Source organism: Balaenoptera ricei, chromosome 4 (assembly GCF_028023285.1).
Source record: "Balaenoptera ricei isolate mBalRic1 chromosome 4, mBalRic1.hap2, whole genome shotgun sequence".
Classification (NCBI taxonomy): Eukaryota; Metazoa; Chordata; class Mammalia; order Artiodactyla; family Balaenopteridae; genus Balaenoptera; species Balaenoptera ricei.
In genome coordinates, this window is record NC_082642.1 from 155,498,329 (window position 1) to 155,520,671 (window position 22,343).

General features: G+C 35.3%; 1 protein-coding gene across 3 annotated transcripts in view; it reads right to left on the reverse strand.

Annotated features, from left to right (window-relative positions):
* BRWD1 (bromodomain and WD repeat domain containing 1) overlaps nt 1-22,343 on the reverse strand; it is a 128,003-nt gene that overhangs the window by 12,397 nt on the left and 93,263 nt on the right. For all 3 annotated transcript variants that reach the window (XM_059921577.1, XM_059921576.1, XM_059921574.1), the window contains 11 exons: nt 21,982-22,137; nt 21,634-21,754; nt 20,585-20,710; nt 19,020-19,092; nt 17,876-17,917; nt 15,927-16,073; nt 15,015-15,167; nt 8,996-9,162; nt 5,670-5,896; nt 3,987-4,145; nt 947-1,849 (listed from right to left, as the gene is read on the reverse strand). In XM_059921577.1, the coding sequence (XP_059777560.1) occupies nt 947-1,849; nt 3,987-4,145; nt 5,670-5,896; nt 8,996-9,162; nt 15,015-15,167; nt 15,927-16,073; nt 17,876-17,917; nt 19,020-19,092; nt 20,585-20,710; nt 21,634-21,754; nt 21,982-22,137 (2,274 nt within the window). The remainder of the gene's footprint in view (nt 1-946; nt 1,850-3,986; nt 4,146-5,669; nt 5,897-8,995; nt 9,163-15,014; nt 15,168-15,926; nt 16,074-17,875; nt 17,918-19,019; nt 19,093-20,584; nt 20,711-21,633; nt 21,755-21,981; nt 22,138-22,343) is intronic.

Here is a 22,343-nt window from a genome sequence, read left to right on the forward strand (position 1 = left end):
TAAGTCTAAAGGAATTAAATGTTCAACATTTTAAACAACTGAAGTCCGAGATTCTTTCTAACTTGGAAAGAGGGTGGCAGTGAATGGGTTGGGCTTTTACTACTTTAGAACTGACTTTTTCAGCCTCACCACCATCCACAAGTATAACACACTCCATCAGTAACATCCCATGCCTTTCTATCTATATACACAAAACACTTGACACTAGAGTATGTTATTTACATGAATACAAACTACACCCTCTTCATCACTGCACTGAAGTATGCAAACTCATCGCTCTCAGCCTCCCTGAAACTTCTTAACTTCACAGGTTCCATCACACACTACAGTTAGTCTTAGCTTTAGATGCCTCTTGCTCTTTAATATTTTTCAATCTCCATTTACCAGGACAATCTTAATTCAGCAAGTTATCTAAATTCTCCATGCTCCAGAGTTATTATCAGTAAAATGGACATAATAATAATAATAGTACTTATCGCATAAAAGATATGAAGACTAAACTGGTTCATAAATAAATGTAAAGCATTTAGAAAAACTTCCTGATAAGAAATAGCTTGGTAACTTGGTAGCTGTTCTTAGCTGCTATTATTACTTATCACATTCCTTTCAACCACCCTTTTCTTTCCTCTTCTCAAACTATTATCACCAACAGCTTATAAACGTGCTAGCCTCTGCCTTTCTTAAGCCCATAGCCAATACAATATCCCCAATTCCATTATAAGAAGTGAAATCTCTATTAAAAACAGCTATGGCCAAGGCGGCCTGTTACATGAGCAAAACTAAATGTACTCAACCAACAGTACACAGAGAAAAGACTAATGGAGGATGCAGGGGGTGGAGAGAAAACAGGTGGCAAAGAAAAGTTTCATGGGGGGAAAAGAATGTATGCTATAAAAAAAGGACAGTGAGAAAAATCAGTGAACCAAGGTTAAATGTTTTGAATTACCTTTCATAAAATTGTTTGGTTTTCCTTTTGTTTTCTTGTCATCATCTGAATCCAGATCAGTTTCAGATACATGATCTGAAAAGCACTGGGACTCAGCAGTAGGTTCACACTTCACATTCCCTGAACTCGGGTTTATTTCCATTTTATGACATCTACCGTCTTCTCCACCTTCTGCTTCAGATTCAGAGTCCTCTGAATCACTGAAGATTTTTGCTTTTTTAAGGAAAGCAGCATTCTTGCGACCTGTGTTGTATCTCCTACTACCATATTTTCTTGGTTCCGAATTTGCTTCCTCCTCTTCCTCTGAGATGCTTTCTGCCTTAGGTTTCTGCGAAGATGTTGATGGGCCAGCAGTTCTGTTACGTCCATTATCTGAATCATGACTTTTAGAGTCTTCCTCAGAAGACTCTATCTTAAGAAATTTTGTTTTAGAAGTTGCTGCAGTTTGGGACTTGTAACCATTAGCATGCCAATTTTTCCGGGCTACCTGCAAATCACTTTCTGACTCTGAATCTCCATTTTCAGTATTCTGGGCAGCATGAGAACTGGACAATGGTGATGGTTGATTTTGATCTTTTAGCTCCTCTTCTTCAAGTTCTGACTTTAAGCTCTGGTCATCCTCAGAATTATGTAGTAACTTTTTTCTAGCTACAGCAGAAGCATTGCGGTGAGGCAGCTTACGGCCAGAGCAGACACTCTCGGAGCTAGAATTCTCCTCTACGTCACTCATTAACTTTATCTTATTGGCAGCCACAGCAGCACACTTTCGTAGCACTTTTCGGTTACTTCCAGCTCTGGCGTTTAGACTTTCACCAGTCTCCAAAGAATTGTTATCAGAGTCACTTAAATAGACTCTCTTTCTAGTGGCTCTTCTGCCACATCCATTTTCTAAAGAAACTGGACCTAAAAATAAAGTAACAGTAAAATTAGAAAGGTCTTCCTTATTTCAACATTTTTAAATGACTTCATTTTAGTACTGATGTTCCTTATTTTTTTAATGCCAAAACAAGTTTACCTTTCTAAATTTAAAAAGTTTAAAGGACAGAACAGAACAGAGAGTCCAGAAATAAACCCATGCATATATGGTCAGTTAATTTACGACAAAGGAGCCAAGAATATAAAAATGGGAAGGGACAGTCTTTTCAATAAATGGTGTTGGGAAACTAGACAGCCACATGCAAAAGAATGAAACTAGACTACTATCTTATACCATACACAAAAATTAACTCAAAGTGGATTAAAGAATGTAAGACCTGAAATCATAATACTAGAAGAAAACACGGGTAGAAGAATCCTTGACATCATTCTTGACAATGATTTTTTAGATCCGACTCCAAAAGCAAAAGCAACGAAAGCAAAAATAAAGCAAGGCTACATCAAACTAAAAAGCAACGGAAATCATCAACAAAGTGAAATGGCAACCTACTGAATGGGAGAAGATACTTGCAAATCATATACCTAATCAGGGGTTAATACCCAGAACTCATACAACTCAATACAAAAAAACAAACAATCCAATTTAAAAATGGGCAGAGAATCTGAAGAGGCATTTTTCCATAGGACACATACAGATGTCCAACAAGCACATGAAAAGATGCTCAACATCACTGATCATTAGGGAAATGCAAATCAAAACCACAGTGAGATATCATTTCACACCTATTAGAATAGCTATCATCAGAAAGACAAGAAATAACAAGTGTTGGTGAGGATCTGAAGGAGAGGGAGCCCCTGTGCACTGTTGGTGAGAAAGTTAATTGGTATAGCCACTATAGAAAACAGTATAGAGGTTCCTCAAAAAATTACAAATAGAAATATTATATGACCCAACAATTCCACTTCTGGCTATTTATCCAAAGAAAACAAAAACATGAATGTGAAAGCATATGTGCACCACCATGCTCACTGCAGCATTATTCACAATAGCCAAGATATGGAAACAACTTAAGTGTTCACTGATGGATGAATGGATAAAGAAGATACACACACACACACACACACACGAATACTATTCAGCCATAAAAAAGAATGGACTCTTGCCATTTGCGACAACACAGATGGACCTTGAGGGCATTATGCTAAGTGAAGTAAGTCAGACAGAGAAAGACAAATACCCTATGATCTCACTTATATGTGGAATCTACAAAAACAAAACAAAGAACAAGCTCGTAGATACAGAGAACAGACTGGTGGTTGCCCGAGGGGAGGGCGCATAGGGAGTGAGTGAAATGGGTGAATGGAGTCAAAAGGTACAAACTTCCAGTTATAAAATAAATAAGTTATGAAGATATAATGTACAGCATGGCAAGTATAGTTAATAATGCTGTACTGCATATGTGAAAGTTGCTAAGACTAAATCTTAAAAGTCCTCATCACAAGAAAAAAAAAATTTTTGTGACTATGTATGGTGACGCACAGTAACTAAACATATTGTGGTAATCATTCTGTAAAGTACACAAATGTCGAATCATTACATTGTACACCTGAAATTAATATGTTATATGTCAATTATACCTCAAGAAAAAAAAAAAGCCTAAAGGACATGTAATCATGTGCAGATGCGTTAAGTCAATAAACCATCCAGGACTTGCCTGGTGGTGCAGTGGTTAAGAATCCACCTGCCAATGCAGGCAACACGGGTTCAAGCCCTGGTCCGGGAAGATCCCACATGCCGCGGAGCAACTAAGCCCGTGCGCCACAACTACCAAGCCTGCGCTCTAGAGCCCGTGTGCCGCAACTGCTGAGCCCAAGCGCCGCATCTACTGAAGCCTGCACGCTCTAGAGCCCGTGCTCCCTGCAACAAGAGAAGCCACTGCAATGAGATGCCCGCGCACCGCAACAAAGAGTAGCCCCCACTCACCGCAACTAGAGAAAGCCCACGCGCAGCAACGAAGACCCAATGCAGCCAAAGAATAAATAAAAATTTACAGTAAAAAAAAAAAAATTTTTTTAAGTAAATAAATAAATAAACCATCCAATATTTAGCTTTTGAATTCTCTTGATATACATTTCTCCAAAGTACCACTGAGCCTCTTCTCACCAGTTTTTCTTTTAGCGGCTCTGGTTCTGGTCACCCTGCTCCTGGCCAACCCACTACGTAAGGAGGATTCACGAGCTCTTGAACTCTCTTTGCTTTCCTCTGAACTATTTGAAGCTGAAGATGATGAAGAGGTACCTAAGGAATCTTCCATTTCACTTTCTAAGAAAAATGAAGCATCAACAGTTCATTACATATATTCTCCTATCTTTACACACAAGCAGTTATTTTGTAACAACAGACTAAAAGCAGATTCTTAAAACAGAAGAGGAGAGTATATTTTTAAAAACTGTTCCAAAGAATAGCTGATAACATTTTGGTATTAAAAGGTACATAATCAGCATTTGAAATCAAATTTGTTCTCTTATTTCTGAAAGTAACATGTTAATACTGGTTTGGATTCAGAAAATACAGTTTATATATTTTATAAACAAGCTTTCATTAAAAATTTAATTAGCTCCACTATCTTCTTCCTTCTGTTATGAGACAGGTATTTCCTATAGAAAAGACAATCGTTTCAAGTCCAGTATTTCAGTAGGCTTTCAGGTCTCTTTCTAGTAGCCCTTCCTAACAGCATAGTTGTACCATACAGGCTTCCAAGTCAAGAAAGAGCATTTCAACACACACACACACACAAAAAGGTAGAAAAGGTGTGAGATGAATAATTTAAATAGTACAGGTCATTTCCCCCCACCATAATACTTAATGAGTATATGCACAAGTATAAGCACAAGATAGGAAACCAAATTTCCTGTTCCTTCATCCAGGCTCAGTTCTTGCATGCCTATCACAAAATAAATATTTCACCAGAATGAGTGGGAACGTATTGTTGAAAGACAAAATTTTGCTCCATATTACAACCCAACTCCACGTCAAAGAACAGAGTGGCTGTTAGAGGGGTATCAGTCACCAAATCGTGTTTCTTCCTTTGAAATTGCTCTGCAGTTTGCCCACTCTGCCTGCTCCTACTGTATCCCACTTCCCATCATGTTGACTATGTTTCCAGATTCTTCTCCTTCCCCACATATCACTGCCAAACTGATTAATCTTCCTGAAACACAATTCGTCATGTGATTCCTTCACAACAAGGGACCCTATTAAGTAATCCAAACTTTTCTGCAAGGCTTGCCAGTCTCTAAAATGTGGCTGCATTTTACCTGTTTGATCCTACTATTTTAAATCACAACAGTAATCATTATACCATCATCACAAGTCACCAAAACCACTCAGAGCAATATGCAAGTATGTACACACCATGGCCTCATTCGCACAATGCTAACAAAGGGTCAGTGTCAGCTATAGTTATACCACCAAATAGTAATAAAATAAACAGTTTAGAATTTACTAGGTCATCAGCTTTAAACTTACATGATTACCAAGTCCTTTTTTTAATTTAAATTTTTAAATGTCAAATTTTGCACAAAAAGTGGTACTTATATCACATTATTTAAAACCTGAAGGATTCAAGTTTGCTTAAAATGTGGCTGCACCACTTGCAAAGAACAGTATTTATCAAATATAATCTAATTATTCCATGTGTTACTTACGTCTCTTCTGTTAAATTTAAGTTCCTTGAATGTCAAGGCCATGTCTTACTTCTTTATTCTTTCCTCTAAACCCATAGTAACTACCAATGTTACAAACGTGAGTGCTCAACAGGTGAATATATAACATTCCATTTCTCACCAGATAATGTAGAACCATTTGTTAGAGTGACAGGTGTATTTCTTCTCATTCTTTCTGATGATGCCGCTGAATCTGAAGAATCACCCGAAGTAACACCTGAAGAGACACTAGCACTTGTCTTGCGGCTTGCAGAATAAGCTGCCCTACTTGAGGTAGACTGGACAGGAGAACCTACCAACTCAGGAATTACTTTTGCCTGAGATTTTAAGCGCTTCTGCTTGATATTTCTGGTCAAAGATAGGAAAAATAAAACAATATTTAACAAAACAGAGGATGCCTAAATAAAGTGTATTATTACTTAACCTGAGAATAACTTTATGATCAAGACATTAAAATATTCATTATTAACATCTTATTCTAGCATGGATTACTATTCTCTTTAAATTTGACATCATTTTATTCCAAATTTGAGTAATGAACAAATGATCCAAGTAACAGAATTACAGAAAATCATGCTGAATACCTTAGATTCTTTGGATTAAATGCTAAGGGGAGCCAACATTTATGTAATACAGGCATTCATTCATATTACAAATTTTTTTAAAGTTATATCTGCTGTAGAGCTTGTGATGTGATTTGATTTTGATTGATTAATTGATTGATTGATTTTTGGCTGCACCACGGCTTGCGGGATTCTCAGTTCCCTGACCAGGGATTGAACCCAGGCCACGCCAGTGAAAGCCTGGAATCCTAACCACTTGGCCACCAAGGAACTGCCCATATTACAAATATGAGTCTCAATATGACAACATTCCCTCTAGGCTCCTATTTATATATTCCTAAAGACAGTATAAAATTAGGAGAAATTGACAAAACCTGAAGAGAAAGAACAGCGAGGCAAAAAAGAGAACAAGCTAGTTTTTTTCTGAGACCAATCTGTTTACATCTAAGTGCCAATTCACCAAAATTGGCCCCTGAGCCATGGATTATGGTGAAAAACAGTGGAAGTTTAAGATAAGACAATCTTTGGGTTTAAATTACAGATCTGAGTAATATTCATGTTTTTTAAAGATAATCCTTTAAAACAAAAGGATTTGGTTTTGCTTTCCTGTAAAACAAAAAGATAAAGGAGCTTTTAGGAGTATCTAAGACATCTGAGCTTAAAGATAACCACAATTAATCAACTATACTTCAATTTTTAAAAAACACAATTCTTTTAAGCAGTTATTGTTTATCATAATCAAGAAAATTCAAGTTTCCAAATGTAAATAGACCATGTTTAAAGACAAGTAGTCTTTCAGTTTCCATGTGTTAAATCCAATCTGTCAGCTACAAATGGGAGGGAGACAAATGACTGTAAAACGTTAACATCTTGGTTTCCTCCTTTTATTAAAAAATAAAAAATAAAAAAATTTTAAAAAGAAAACTCAAACTTGTTATGTCAAAATTTTAACTTCCATTAATATCAGCTGGAGGGTAATACAAAAAGAAATAATTATATGCTTATATACTTATCATAAACTTGATTTTTAACAGTAGACAAGGTGATAGTAGCTCAAGAGTGAAAACTTTCCCTTTTTATCCTATCCTTTACGAAGAAAAAAATGCAGAAGGCCTCAGAGACCTTTGGGAGACCATTAAACATACCAACATATGGGAGCCCCAAAGGAGACGAAAGGAGCAAAACAAAGTATCTGAAGAAATAATGGCTGAAAACCACCCAAATCTGATGAAAAACATTATACATCCACAAAGCTGGACAAATTTCAATAGGGATAAACTGAAAGAAATCCACACCTACAGTCATTTGCAAGATGAAGACAAAAAGAAAATCTTGAAAGCACCAAGAGAAAACTCCATATGCACAAGGAAGGGAACCTCAGTAAGATTAATAGCTGACTGACTTCTCATCAGAAACACTGGGGGTCAGCAGGCAGTAAGATGACATATTCAAAGTGCTAAAAGAAAAACACTGCCAACTAAACTAGTCTTAAATAATAAAACTAGTCTTACATAATAAAAGTGAAATTAAAGACATTCCCAGATAAACAAAGATTAAGGGAATTCACTGCTCGCATGTCTGCCTTACAAGAAATATTAAAGGACTTCAGGTTGAAAAGAAATGACACCAGAGGGTAACTCAAATCTATAAAAAGAAATAAAGACCACGGGGAAAGGTAATTACATAAGTAAATATAAATAACAGTATAAATAATTTGTTTATTCTTATCTGATTTAAAAGACAACTTCATAAAACAACATATAAAGATATAAACTGTATGACAGTAACAGCACAAATAAGAAGGGGAAGGGAGCTAAACTAGAACAAAATTCTTATATCTATGGGAATTAAATAGTATTAACCTGAAGTGGATTGTTTTCAATTGAGATGCATGGTGTAATCCCAAGAACAACCATGAGGAAATCCATCAAGGGTATAGTGCACATTCAAAATGTACATGACGGGTTTCCCTGGTGGTGCAGTGGTTGAGAATCCGCCTGCCAATGCAGGGGACATGGGTTCGAACCCTGGTCCGGGAAGATCCCCCATGCCACGGAGCAACTAAGCCCATGCGCCACAACTACTGAGCCTGTGCTCTAGAGCCCACGAACCACAACTACTGAGCCTGCGTGCTGCAACTACTGAAGCCCACGCGCCTAGAGCCCGTGCTCCGCAACAAGAGAAGCCACCACAGTGAGAAGCCCACGCACCACAACGAAGAGCAGCTCCCACTCGCCACACTAGAGAAAGCCCGTGTGCAGCAACAAAGACCCCACACAGCCAAAAATAAATAAATAAAATAAATTTATTAAAAAAAAAAAAAAAGTACGTGAAAACAAACTAAACACTGAAAAACTCAATTTCCACATTTCAACACTTTAAAATATCTATAAATTTGATATTAATGTAAGCTACATAGTCATAAATGGCAAAATATAAATTAATATTAATTTACTATAAAGAGAATAAATCCTGCATTTTACATTTCTTCTCTACAACTAATCCCCAGTGAAAATAGAGTGCATTACATCTAACTGGCATTTTCCCTTACACGATCAAATGCTCAATAGCCATACACAGTAATCACTTTACCCTCTGCATTTAAAAAAAAAAATTCTTATGCAAAAAACAAGTAATATTTTGAATAATCCTTAGTAAGATTTAGTTGATGCTTTTCATTAAATGCTTACAAATGTATATAATTAAAAATTAATGCAACAGCTCTATATGCAGAGAATGCTTTCAATCCATAAAAAACAATGACTATTCTTTTCTGAATATACTGTACTCTAAAATGATTAAGAATTTTTAGCTTAATAAAATCAAAGTATCACAACCTGAAATTTTTAAAAACTGCACACAAAGACTGCAATAACCAATTTACCTGATACTTTTGTTAGCCTGATTGACACGGTTACAATTTTGCCGTCTCTTGAACCTCTGGCTTCTTCGAAGTTTTTCACTGAATTTTTGACCAATCTTAAAATCAGAAGAGATTTTCTTCATTTTTTCTTCAAATAAGGCAGACAATCTCAACGTCATACTGTAAATCTGCAAGGACATGAAAGCAAAACTAGTACTATAAAATATCTTTTAAAATATTTTTACAAGTAAAATTATAGTCATTGAGGCTACTTGTAATCTATTATATCACTGTTATAGATAAATGACTGTTCCTTACTTTATTTCCCATCCCTTCCCTGCAAGGACAGTGGAAGTATCAAATATACACTTCTCCGATGAAAAGAGAGTAATTTTAAATCAATCAACCCTAGGGTTGTATCTAGGGTTTATGTCTGTATGTCAATGGTTCTCAACTGGTTTTTTCCACATCTACGTGTACAAATCCCCAAAATGCCTCCTTCTCCTAAAGTTAGATAGGAAGTTGGTTGGTTTTAAGGTTGCTATTTAGGCAGCAGAAAAGCAGTGTCTCCTTGGCAAGGGAACAAAATCACTTCTACACTAGTCTCTACTTGAAATCTGACTGCCTCTGATGCCACTTAGATTATTATTGGGAAAAAAACGATTGCTTATATCCAAAAGAAGACATTATGCCCTATAACTTTATATAAGAAAGATTGTGTTCTAATAACTTTTATAATTAAATAACATCAAATCTTCAAAAGAACAGCAATGTGACGTTAAGTGCCACTATAAATAACTTTCTGGCACAGCTATGTATTCACAGGAAGTACCTTTACTCAGCCACAATCATTCCTGAAAAGTAAAAATCTAATATTCAAAAGCTAAATATCAATCATTCTGGTGCATGGTAGAGGAGGGTGAAGAGACTAACACTGGGGAACCTTTAAAAAGTATGTAAAATGTATGAATTTCCCATATTCATATATATATATATATATATATATATATATATATATATATATATATATATATATATATATATATATATATATACACACACACACACACACACATACATATATACACACACATATACACACATACATATACAGGTATCCCCACTTTCAAAAACGCTACTTTCTGCCACTTCACTTTTACAAAAGACCTACTTTATTAGTACTTGTTTTCGCTAACTGAAAAAAAAATCCAAAGAAGATTTTCACTTTTATGAAAAAAGGTGAAAACAGAGTTCAGCATTTGTTTGCAGCAAGCTGTTACAGAGGTAGTGCATACCCCAAAACAGCAAGAGTAGCACCGCCAAGCTCCTTCCCCAGCAACTACACTCAGCATCTCAGCATCAGGTCGCCACAGTTTTTTGTTTGTTGTTTGTTTTTGTTTTTTTAGCAACGTCCCAACCAGAGAGATACATTTATTATGGTTGCTGAGCTTGCATTGACACGTTATCACCCAAAGTCCATCAAAACCATTAGGGTTCATTCTCGGTGTTGAATATTCTATGGGCTTTGACAAAAGTATAATGACAACAGATTTTCCCTTTCGGCACTTTGAATGTGTCATTCGACAGCCTTCTGGTAGGCAAAGTTCTGGCAGAGAAATCAGCTGATAGCTTTAAGGGGTATCCATTACGTTATGACTCTTTGTTTTTCTCTTGCTGTCTTTAGAATTCTCTCTTTATGCTTAGCTTTTACCATTTTAATTATGATGTGTCTTGGTGTACATCTCTTTGTGACTCATTTTGTTTAGGCAGGTCGCCACAGTTTTGAACTGTATCTGTGAGCATCTGTGCCTTATCTTGATCTATTCCGTGCATCTGTTATCAAGATGTGTCCTAAGGTAGCTGGTTCTTCACCTAGAAATGGGGTACTTTCAAATACAGGAGGAAACCTATATACATATACATATAATAAGTATATGTGAAATCTGTAATCCCTCTTTATCTTTGAAGTGATCTTTAACAGTTATTTCCAGTATTTTGTATATATATTAAATTTATTCTTTTCCCTCGAACCTGAACTCTAGCATAAGTCACCAATTTTAACAAGAGTGATTTTTTTTCCTCAATCATATTAAGTTTGAAAGCTCTGATAATCTTGAGTACCACCACTTTCATCTGAAAAATTCAATAATACATTTGAATTAAAAATAAAATTGTTTAACAAAAATGAGTGCTAAAATTATTAGTTCCTCAACATGAAAAAGGGCATGTGTGAAAAACCCACAGTTATCATTATACACAGTGGTAAACGACTGAAAATCTTTCCCCCTTAGATCAGGAATGATACAAGGATGCCTGGTTTCACCACTGTTATCCAACACTGTACTTTAAATTCTACCAGAGCAATTAAACAAGAAATAAAAATAATTCAAATTGGAAAGGTAGAAGTAAAACTATCTCTATTTGCAGATGAAATGATCCTATATATAGAAGCAATCAAAGGTTCTACAAGAAAGCTATTAGTGCTAATAAATTAATCCAACAAAATTACAGAGTATGAGATCAACACATGAGAATGTGCTCTGTTTCTATACACCAACAATGAACAAGCAAAAAAGGAAATTAAGAAAGCAACTGCATCTCAAATAGCATCTAAAACAATAAAATATGTGGGAATAAATTTAACCAAGGAGCAGCAAGACTCTCCACTGAAAATTACAGAACGTTGCTGGAAGAAATTAAACCTAAATAAATGGAAAGACATCTGGCATTAAGGGATAGAAAAACAGTAGTCAGGATGTCAGTACTGCCCAAAGGAATCTACACCTTCAATTCAATCCCTATCAAAACAGACATAGAAAAAGTCAATCCTCAAATTCATAATGAATTGCACCCCCTGAATTGCCGAAACAATCCTGAAAGAGAACAAAGTAAGAGGACTCAAATTTCCTTTATTGCCAAACTTACTACTAAAGCTACAGTAAACATAGTACTGACACAGAGACAGACACTCATATGTATAAACCAATGGAACAGAACTGAGTTCAGAAATAAACCCATATATCTATGGCCAACTGATTTTCAAAAAGGGTGCCAGGCCATTTAATAGGGAAAGAATAGTCACTTCAACAGATGGTGCTGGGACAACTGGATTTCTACATGCAAAAGAATAAACTGGACCTCTACCTTACACCATATACAAATATTAACTCAAAATGGATCAATAGCTTAAATAAGAACTAAACCATAAAACTCTTAGAAGAACACATGAGGTGAATCTTCATGACACTGAATTTGGCAATGGATTTTTTTAAACTATTTTGAACACTATTTCCAAACATTTGCCTCTATAAATTACTCCTTAATATACATGTTTTGTGCAAGTAGTCTTTTCCATGTTAATATTGACTGTCTATAAAAAATAATTATTAAAATTAGAATTAATGGGTCAAATGGCACTTAAGCTTCTGACACATATTTTTCAAGTTGCTCCATAATAGTGTTGGGCATCTTACAGGCTGTGTGACCCTAAGTAGCAATGGGTTCTTAAACATGAAACCAAAAGCACAAGAAACCAAAGAAACAAAAGTAGATTAATTGGACTTCATCAAAATTAAAAAGTTTTGTGCATCAAAGGACATTATCAAAAGTGAAAAGACAACCTACAGAGAAAATAACTGGAAAACATTCATCTGATTAGGACTTAATATCCAGAATATATTTAAAAATTCTTACAACTCAACAACAAAAGGACAAAAATCCAATTAAAAATTGGGCAAAGCACTTGAATAGATATTTTTCCAAAGAAAATATACAAGTGGTCAATAAGCACATGAAAAGATACTCAACATCATTAGTGTACTGACTATATTTTCTTATTTTCTGTATCCTTGATGCTCTGGCATTTGGAGCCTTTATCCTGGAGAGACTACCCCATCCCAGGGCTAGTTCCCAGAGATAGCAAGTGGCTTTTTTTTGCAGGTGTACCTCTGATACAGAAAACAATCAATCCAGAGATCAAATACCTAACAGTCTTCTTTATCAAACTCTCATACACCAAGCCAATATTCCCCCTACCCAAATCACCCCAGGGCCAGGAATCAGACATCTAGAGACCACCCCTACAGATCAAAGCTCCAATTACTACAAACTAGCCAATCCTAGACTGTTTACCCTGCCCTGCCTTGCCATCCTGTGAAAACCCCAATCTAGGCTCTGCCATACTCTTCCCTTCCCTCCCCTCCCCTCTGCCTACTCATCAACCTTGTATCACACACTTCTGTTTCTAGGGATCGGTGAGTATAAACTTCTTCCTTCATGACAATTCATGTCTGCATGTCTTACTATATCTGATTAAAACAAATTCTAGATATAATTTTTTCATAAGTCATAACATAAATACAAATCAAAACTACAAGGAGATAACACTTCACATTCACTACGATGGCTACAATTTTTTTTTAAAACACAGAAAATAACAAATTTTGGCAAGTATGTGGAGAAACTAGAATCCTCGTACATTGCCAGTGGGAATACAAAATGGTGCAGCCATTATGGAATACAGTTTGGTGGTTCCTGAAAAAGCTGAACATAGAATTACTCTATGAACCAGAAATTCCACTCTTAGATATATACCCAAGAAAACTGAGGACAAGAACTCTTACAAATACTTGTATTCCCATTAATCACAATAACCAAAAAGTGTTAACAACTCCATCAACACTTGTCCATCAAAAGATGAATGACCAAAATGTCATATACCCATACAATGAAATATTATTCAGCCAAAAAAAAGGAATGAAGTTCCAATACAGGCCACATGGATGAACCTTTAAGATACTATGCTAAGTGAAAGATGCCAGACACAAAAGACAAACACTGTGTGATTCAATTTGTATGAAATATCTAGAATAGGCAAATTCAGAGAGATACAAAGTAAATTAGAGTTACCAAGGGCTGAGGGAAGGGGAGAATGTGGAGTTATTTGCTTACTGGTGACAGAGTTGCTGTTTGGGATGATGGAAGAGTTCTGGAAATAGACAGCAGTGATGGCTGAGCAACACTGTGAATGTAATTAATGCCACTGAACTATATACTTAAAAATGGTTAAAATGATAAATTTTATGTTTTTTATATATATATATATATATATATGTAACCACAATTTTGAAAATTTGGTAATACACCAAAACCCACTAAATTGTGCACTTTAAATGCATGAGTTGTATGATGTATCCTCAAACATATATTTTAAACAAAAGGGAAAAAGAATGAAATTTATTTTCTGTCTGCAAAGAAAGTCTCACAAATGGTGACTACTGACAATAACACAAGCTTGGAAAAATGTTAGACTTGTATGTTAAACTGATCCAATAAGCAATTTGGATACTGAATGCAATGAAAAGGTTCTCAGATTAAGAGAAGAATTAATAATGCAGGCAGAGTCTGATAATAAGTAATGAGGGGGAAGTGAAATTAAGACAAAATGGTTAATTAGCAGTGATAGTCACTGATGATAGAGAAAGTGCTGTAACATCAAGCAAGGGCTTTATTTTAAAGTTTTACTCTCAAATTATTGCTGTTTTTTTTTTTTTTAAATTACCCAGCACACTGGCTACAAACGTTTATGATTATTCACTGAGAGTATGTGTACCCTTTTGTGTATTTATTATGTTTCAACAAGTTTTGAAAAGTTATCCAACATAGAACATTTGAACAAAAATTTAGGAATGTCCACTCTACTTGGGTTCTTCACTAAGTTCCCAATCCACCTTTCAAGATTCCCATATGTAAGAAAACAGATTTTTCTCACTCTATACATCAAATACAAATTTGTTCATTTTTCACTGGTGTCCTCACTCGCACCAATCCTCTTTTGCTTATGAAACTTTAGGGAAGCGGAACAGTGTCACAAGGAAATGTCTCCTAAGCAGATGCCTGGGCAGTGGCACTCTATGCTCAACAGTGGTCTTACTCTACTCACTGATCTTTTATGCTCCCACCTCTACCAAACACTAGAAAATTACCATCTACACAGATCACACATACTCTTTTTTTTTATATAAACCACTTTTAAAATTACCTTTGATCTTTTATTTGGTGTATATGCTTTTGCATTGCTAAATATCAACCGGATGTCTTTGCAAAATTCCAAAGGGCTGTCATAATTTCCCGCTTCTAAAGTTTCCCTTACTGTTCCAAAATCCATTGGAGTATCTATAATATCTCGGTAATCCTAGGTTTTAAAAACAATAATTAGTTCAAAGATTCGATTCCTGTTTTTAGAAATGTAAGTGCATCAAATCTCTAAAATATTCAAAATGACAGAAGAAAAAAAGGTTACAAGGATCTTAAGAATCCTCAATAATTTTTAAAAAGACATCCAAATACATGGACAAGAAATATAACAAAATGATATACTTGGTAGCAAGATATGGAATTGTTTTTATTTCCTTCTTTATACCCTTCTATAATTTCTAAGCTTCCTACAGTAAATTTGTGCTTTCTAATCTTTTTTTTTTTTAAGGTCATTTTCCATTTCCCTATTAGAAAGTAAAGACAGACACTTTTAACCAATTCATAGTTTTCCTGGGGCTGGGCCTACTAATCCTCCAATTATATTATGTAACACTGGTTAACTAAGTCTTAACCCGAGTTACAAGGGTGTCTATTAATTCAAGAAAACTGTGTAAAACACTCTTCCACAGCTGAATTAGTGGTCAGAGACAAAGTTAACAGGAAGCCTAGTCATCTTACTTTTTGGTTGCTAGGGGTTTTTTTTTTTTTTTTTTTTTTGGCCACGCCACGTGGCTTGCAGGATCTCAGTTCCCCGACCAGGGATTGAACCCGGGTCACGGCAATGAAAAACCCAGAATCCTAACCACTAGGCCACCAGGGAATTCTAGACACTTTACTTTTTAATTTGAATACCTCTACCCCAATCTCCTCTACACCAACAAGAAAAGCCTCAAACATTCAAATAATGACAACTTACTGGATATTCAACCAAATCAACAGGTTGTCTAAATGGTTCAGAATCTTCACATTGAAATATTAAGTTCACTAGTTCCTTACACTGTTTCTTCCAGTTGCTTTCAACATAATTGGTTGCTTTGATGCTCCTTGTTTTCCAATCATGAACCTAAAAATACATTGATAATATTAAAAGTTTTTTCAATCTTGGAAAAGTCACACTAATGGTATGGTATAGTAGAATGGTAAGAATGCAACTGAGCTATTGTCTTCTGTATTATGTCATAATATGTCATTACATGATTTTCTATCTACTTGGGGAAAAAATCCACTTTTTTAAAAAACCCAATGTCACATCTGTTACTCTAAAAACATTTTCATTCCACCACTTATCTCCTAAGTTTAGAAAATGTTTTCACAGGATATGAAGTATCACACTGGATACTGTAGTAGGCAGAATAATGCTCCCAAAGATGTGTACATCTTACTCCCAAGAACCTGTGACTATGGCAAAAGGGACTCTGCAGATATGACTAAAAGAGTAGACAGACTTTGAGATGGGGAGATAGTCCTGGATTATCAGGGTGGGCCCAATGTAATCACAAAGGTCCTCATACAAGGGAGGCGGAAGAGTCAGAGGCAGACTGGAAGATGCTATGCTGCTGACTTGAAGATGCAAGAAGGGGGCCATGAGGCTCCAGAAGCTGGAAAATGGAAGGAAATGAATTCTACCCTAGAGTTTCCAGAAAGGAACACAGCTATGCTGACACCTTGACTTTAGTCCAGTGAGACCCATGTCAAACTTCTAATCTACAGAACTACAAGATATTTTTATTGCTTAAGGCACTAGATTTATAATTTGCTACAGCAATCATGACAAATACTAAACAGATACTAAATACTTAGAAGTCTGTTTAGAAATGAAATTATATGAAATGGTAATAATTCAAGTCTTAACTTTTCATTGTTATTTGAGGCAGCATATTATGAAAATTGATGTGATAAAAAGCTTAAATTTAAGCAGCATTTGAATGAAATATAAGATAACACTATTAAGCATTTTCCAATTAATAAACTTTACTTTTAATTAACATATTACATTAGAGCTTCAAGAACTGCCGATGACACCACAATTTTAACTACCCAATATCCAAAGCTTATTTCCCACTTTGTTCTCCCTATCCTCCCAACAAATCCTCATTTTTAAAAAAGGTTCAGTCACAAAATCCTAGTTAATTTTCCCATTAAAAGGTCTCATCTTCTTTCCTTCCTCTCTACTGCAAGCCAACACTATTTTTTTTTTTCTTTTTTAATGGCCACGCCACTGTGTGCTTGTGGGATCTTAGTTCCCTGACGGACTGAACCCGAGCCCTCGGCAGTGAAAGTGCGGAGTCCTAACCACCGGACCGCAAGGGAATTCCCAGCCAGCACTATTCTTGACTAAGTTTCCCACCTTTTCTCTGAGATTCTTGCAATGAACTCCTAACTTTAATACAAATCTATCTAACTTTAATCAAAATCTATCTGTTTTGGCTATGGAGTTGACTCTCTACTGTAAATTTAAAAGAAATCTTTGGTTTACAACATCACCATCATCTGCTCCCAACATAACAGCCAGACACAAGCACTTTGCTCACTCCAAAATTCAACCCCTACGCCAGTCAGGCCAGTGCTCTCAGTAGCCCACTGACATGCCACACTTTCCTACTTTTTTGGCTTGAATCATAATAACCCTTACTTTTCGAGTGTCCTCTTCTTACTCTATCTCATTCTGAGGACACAGTCCAAATCCCAACCCTTCTGCTAAACCTTACCTAGCCATCCACCTTACAGTGGTTTCTCCCATTTCTCTTATAAAATATTCAATATCAGTATCAATGTAACTTTTCAAAGACAACACCTAAAATCTTACGTTGATTTTAAAACACAGAGTAAATAAACAACTAAGGTTAATCACACAGATTAACTTACTCTCCTTCTTCCAGAAGATGTTTTAGGAAGATCACTATCATCCTAGGAATAAAAATCAGAGCACTTTAAGTGTTAATATTTTCATTAGATATGCAATAATCTTAGCATATCAAAGACATTAGGTTTACGAGGGTTATAACTTGTTAACAAAATCTCAAAATACAGACTATCAGATGGTCTTTGTGGCACTCACCCTCCAAGAAACCAACCCTTATTCTTATTCTTAATAACCCTTTACATTCCCTAACGTAAACATGCACTAAATCCAAAATATAGCTATAAAAACTTGCCTTGTGCATGTCCACAGAAGACATGCCCAAGGAGCTTTAAATTTGTGTTTTTACCTCTTCCATAAAACTCAGAAAGAGTCTCCCACAGATTCCTACATTTTGTACGCTACACATTTTCTTATTCCCTAAATCACATATTAGCATCCCCATTTTTATTCCAATGAAAATCAGTGAACTACAATAATAGTTTGTGTAGAAACTGACACCACACTGTTTTTAAAAAATATCCCTCCTGCAACTCCATACAACAACCTGATTTTCTATGAAGTGAAATTACACAACATCAGTGATATCTGCCTTTACTTACACTTCGACACCATCTTGAGTGAAGGATTTTAGGGTACTTACAGCATGGTAAAGTTCATTAATTTTTAATTACAATTAAATCCAACTCTCAGATACTGGTTTTTTTTTTTTTTTTTTGGCTGTGCCACATGGCTTGTAGGATTTCAGTTCTCCAATCAGGGATTGAACCCAGGCCACGGCAGTGAAAGCACCGAGTCCTAACCACTGGACTGCCAGGGAATTCCCTCAGATGCTGATTTTACCAAAAACATATCCAAGGTACTTCTTATAATACACCTTTCTCTATCTCAAATTTGGAAAGAGAACATATTCCACACCTAAGTTAATTCACTTAGACATAACTTGTTTATTTAATATCAATTATTGGCTATTACCTCATTGATGATCTAGATAATTTTAAAATGTAGTTTTATCAAGTGCCCTGTTTTCATAGTCATTGGAATATAGCAAGAATTGATTTAGGTAACCAACGTTTTCTACTTCACTCTTCATTCTAAGTTATCATTTGCAATTAATAAAAATCATTATAAAATTGACAAACTTCATACCAAATCCCCGGCATTTTGCTCATCATTTTCAGAAGTGTTAGAAAGTTCTGAGATATTTGTACAGTCTTGACTCCTAAAAGACAATTTTTTAATTTAACAGTATGCAAATGTAGTCCCCAAACATTCAAACCACAGGTTAAGATACAAACAGTTCCCCAACTATGCAAACAGTTCCCCAACTATGCACACCTAATTTCAAGCAGTAGAATATCAGGTTTTTACTCTATCCTCTGTGGAAACAACTGACCATACTAGAACAATGAAAGTGAATTTTTTTTTCAATTTAAGTGTGTACAGAAATCAAGCTGGTAATCCAGAAATACTATATGTATAGCCTCAATTGGATGAATACACGGATGAGTTTTTCTAAGTTATCACCACTAGTAATATTTGTACAGTAAGTACCAGGAAAATGGTTGATTTGAGATAAAAAAGAATAGAAGCAAAAAAGGAAGTAGAAACTAAAATAAATTCTGTCTTAACCTCACTGTAAACACAGCAGAAGAAAGAATCGTAAAATAGGGGTATCTAGACACAACGGAGATGAAAACGGGTATGTGACCTTCCTGAAGTAGAAAGAAGAAAATCTGGGAGGAGAGGCAATAAGTCTGAGTCCTCCAGACAGCGGACAGATTCAGCCCAGGAGAGTGAAACAGCTGGAATCAGTTATTCCCCAGTTTGTAGCCAGATACTGAAAATGATGTCAGAGTTTATAAATTATCTTCTCCAGTATATAATTCTTTCAAAGAATTTTTACAACTGGGGGAAAGGCATACAAGATCATATAGAAAAATCATTCATTTTAAAGGAAAGAGGCTGAGTAACGTGTGCAAAGTCACCCAGAAAGTTCACTAGAACAGATTAGGTTAGAACCTGGATCTCAATTTGCAGGTCAGTTTTCATCCTACTAGTCCAAATCGATTTCCAAATGCAAGAAAAGTGTGGAATATTCACAGGATACAATCCAAAACAGATTAAAACTCAATCTAATCATGAGAAAATATCAGACGAGCCAAATTAATTACACGCTACAAAATAAGTGTCCAGCACTCATAAAAAATGATGAAGTGATAAAAGAAAGGAAAGACTAGAGAACAGATTAAAAGAGACTAAGAAAACAAAACAGTGAATGCAGTGGGAATTCTGGATTGGATCCTGAAACAGAAAAAGACATTGATATAAAAACTGATGAAATCCAGATGAATTCTACAGTTTAGTCAATAGTACTGTACCAAGGATAATTTCTTAACACTTCATAAGGACACCACAGTTGTGTAAAATGTTAACCTAAGGGGAAAACAGGTGAAGGGTATATGTATACATAGGGCAACTCTCCGTAGTATAAAATTATTTCAAAATTTAAAAAATAGAAAAAATTGAACTATTCAATTTCTCATTCCTTTACCTAAATTACAATCACAAAAGAAGAAATGTAAAGAAATGTCATTTAATGTAACACATTAAAAGGGTATAATTCAGAGAGCACAAATTAAGAACTGGATAGTTTTAAGAGCACAATATGCAAAGTCACTTTTCCACAGCATCTATAATATGAGGTCACTTACTTGATAAATTTCAAAAGCTGGTCAGTTATCTTCTTAGCTGATCTTGCAATTACACTCTCAGGTTCATTAAATGTTCTGGCATTATGTTCTATATATCTGACTTCCCACACTAATGCAGATAGCCTCCTTCAAAGTAAAAAATAGGCAATTTAGGGCTTAAAAAATGAAAAGACAGAAACCAAGTAAAAAAATCCAACATGTTAAGCCAGCATGATATATTAATTAAACCATAAGTGCAAAGTTATAATGAATAACTTTCTAATACTGTCAACTTGATCACAGTCATAAGCAATTATATTGGAAGCTGAACTGCAGAGAATACATTTAAGGACTGAAAGTCGTAACAGATCACTTAATCACATCCAGAAAACCAAAAGAGCAACCCTCCCTTTTCACACTGCCTATAGGTATATTTGAAGCTATTGAGACTCAATGAAGAAAATGTGTTAAATACCATCAATTCTAAGAAAGTCAATCTGACTATAAACTCACAAACTGGTTTCTGAACGAATGCACTGCAGAGGTAAATTAACATCAACAATGTGAACTCAAGAAGTCAGTTTTTTGTAAAGACAATTTCCCAAAGCAGCTGAATCATACAGAATACCATCACCTGCTTTAAAAAAAAAAAAAAAAAATCACTGAGAATGGGAAATTTTATAGTTTTCAAAGCTCTAGAAGCCAGAGATAAAAAGTTGATGACTCTGGGGATTTTATCTTTCAAAGGCCAAAGTCATTATTAACTAAATTTTATATTTAAATGGAGCAGCTTTTGCAAGAAAAACAGACTACTAAAGACTGAGGAATGAAACGTGGTACTTCTCCTTATCCAGGTTCTATCCACACCTACCCACAGGCATCTAACACACTGTCTTACACACAGGACCAAAAAATGACTATAACAAAAGAAGAGAATGAAACAGATAATAATGTTAATCAGCCCCCACTCCACCACTGTCACAATCAGCCACCACTACCTCTGTTAACTCTACCTGGTTAAATGGCCAAATATCTTTTCAAATTTTTTTTTAAAGTAGGTTTCTACTGACCTGTAAAATCGATTAACAAGTCTCATTCGAATTGTGTACAGATCAGTTGGATAGGCCACTACAGTACAGTACTTTGGATATGTACACAGATCAACTGGACCTGCAAAAGCTGCTGCTATATCTGTAATGGCAGAAGGAAGAATTTTCATCAAGAATTCATTACCTCTAAGTGATATTTCTCTACAAATCATTCATAAAACAGAGCTACAATTAGCACTACAGGCTTACCCAAAAAGTAATAAATACAAATTGTAATAAAGAACATAACCACAATTATGCTACTGTTTTAAAATACTTTTGTGGAAAAGAAATCTTGAACATGAAACTTGTCACTGTAAAAAAACTTACCAAGATTCAAAAGTTGATCTATACCACTAATAATTCGTTCACATTCTTCATCTCTCGATTTCTGACCCCATTCACCATCTTGGGGTTTGTAGAGCAATTTCTCTAGCTCATCTGAAGTGACAGAAATACTAGCTCCTAATTCTTCAGGTGGATCAACTATGATTCCATCAAAAAAGAAAAGAAAACAAAAAATCAAACCAAACTAAATATACACTATATTTAAATTCAGTTGTCCAAGTTCATATACAAGATACTAATCAAAGGAAAAATAAGTTACTTTATAGCAGAAAAACCTGGCAGACACCACCTAAATTAAATAATTAAAGTTAATATTCCCAGTAACAGGACAAACTGCTATCACG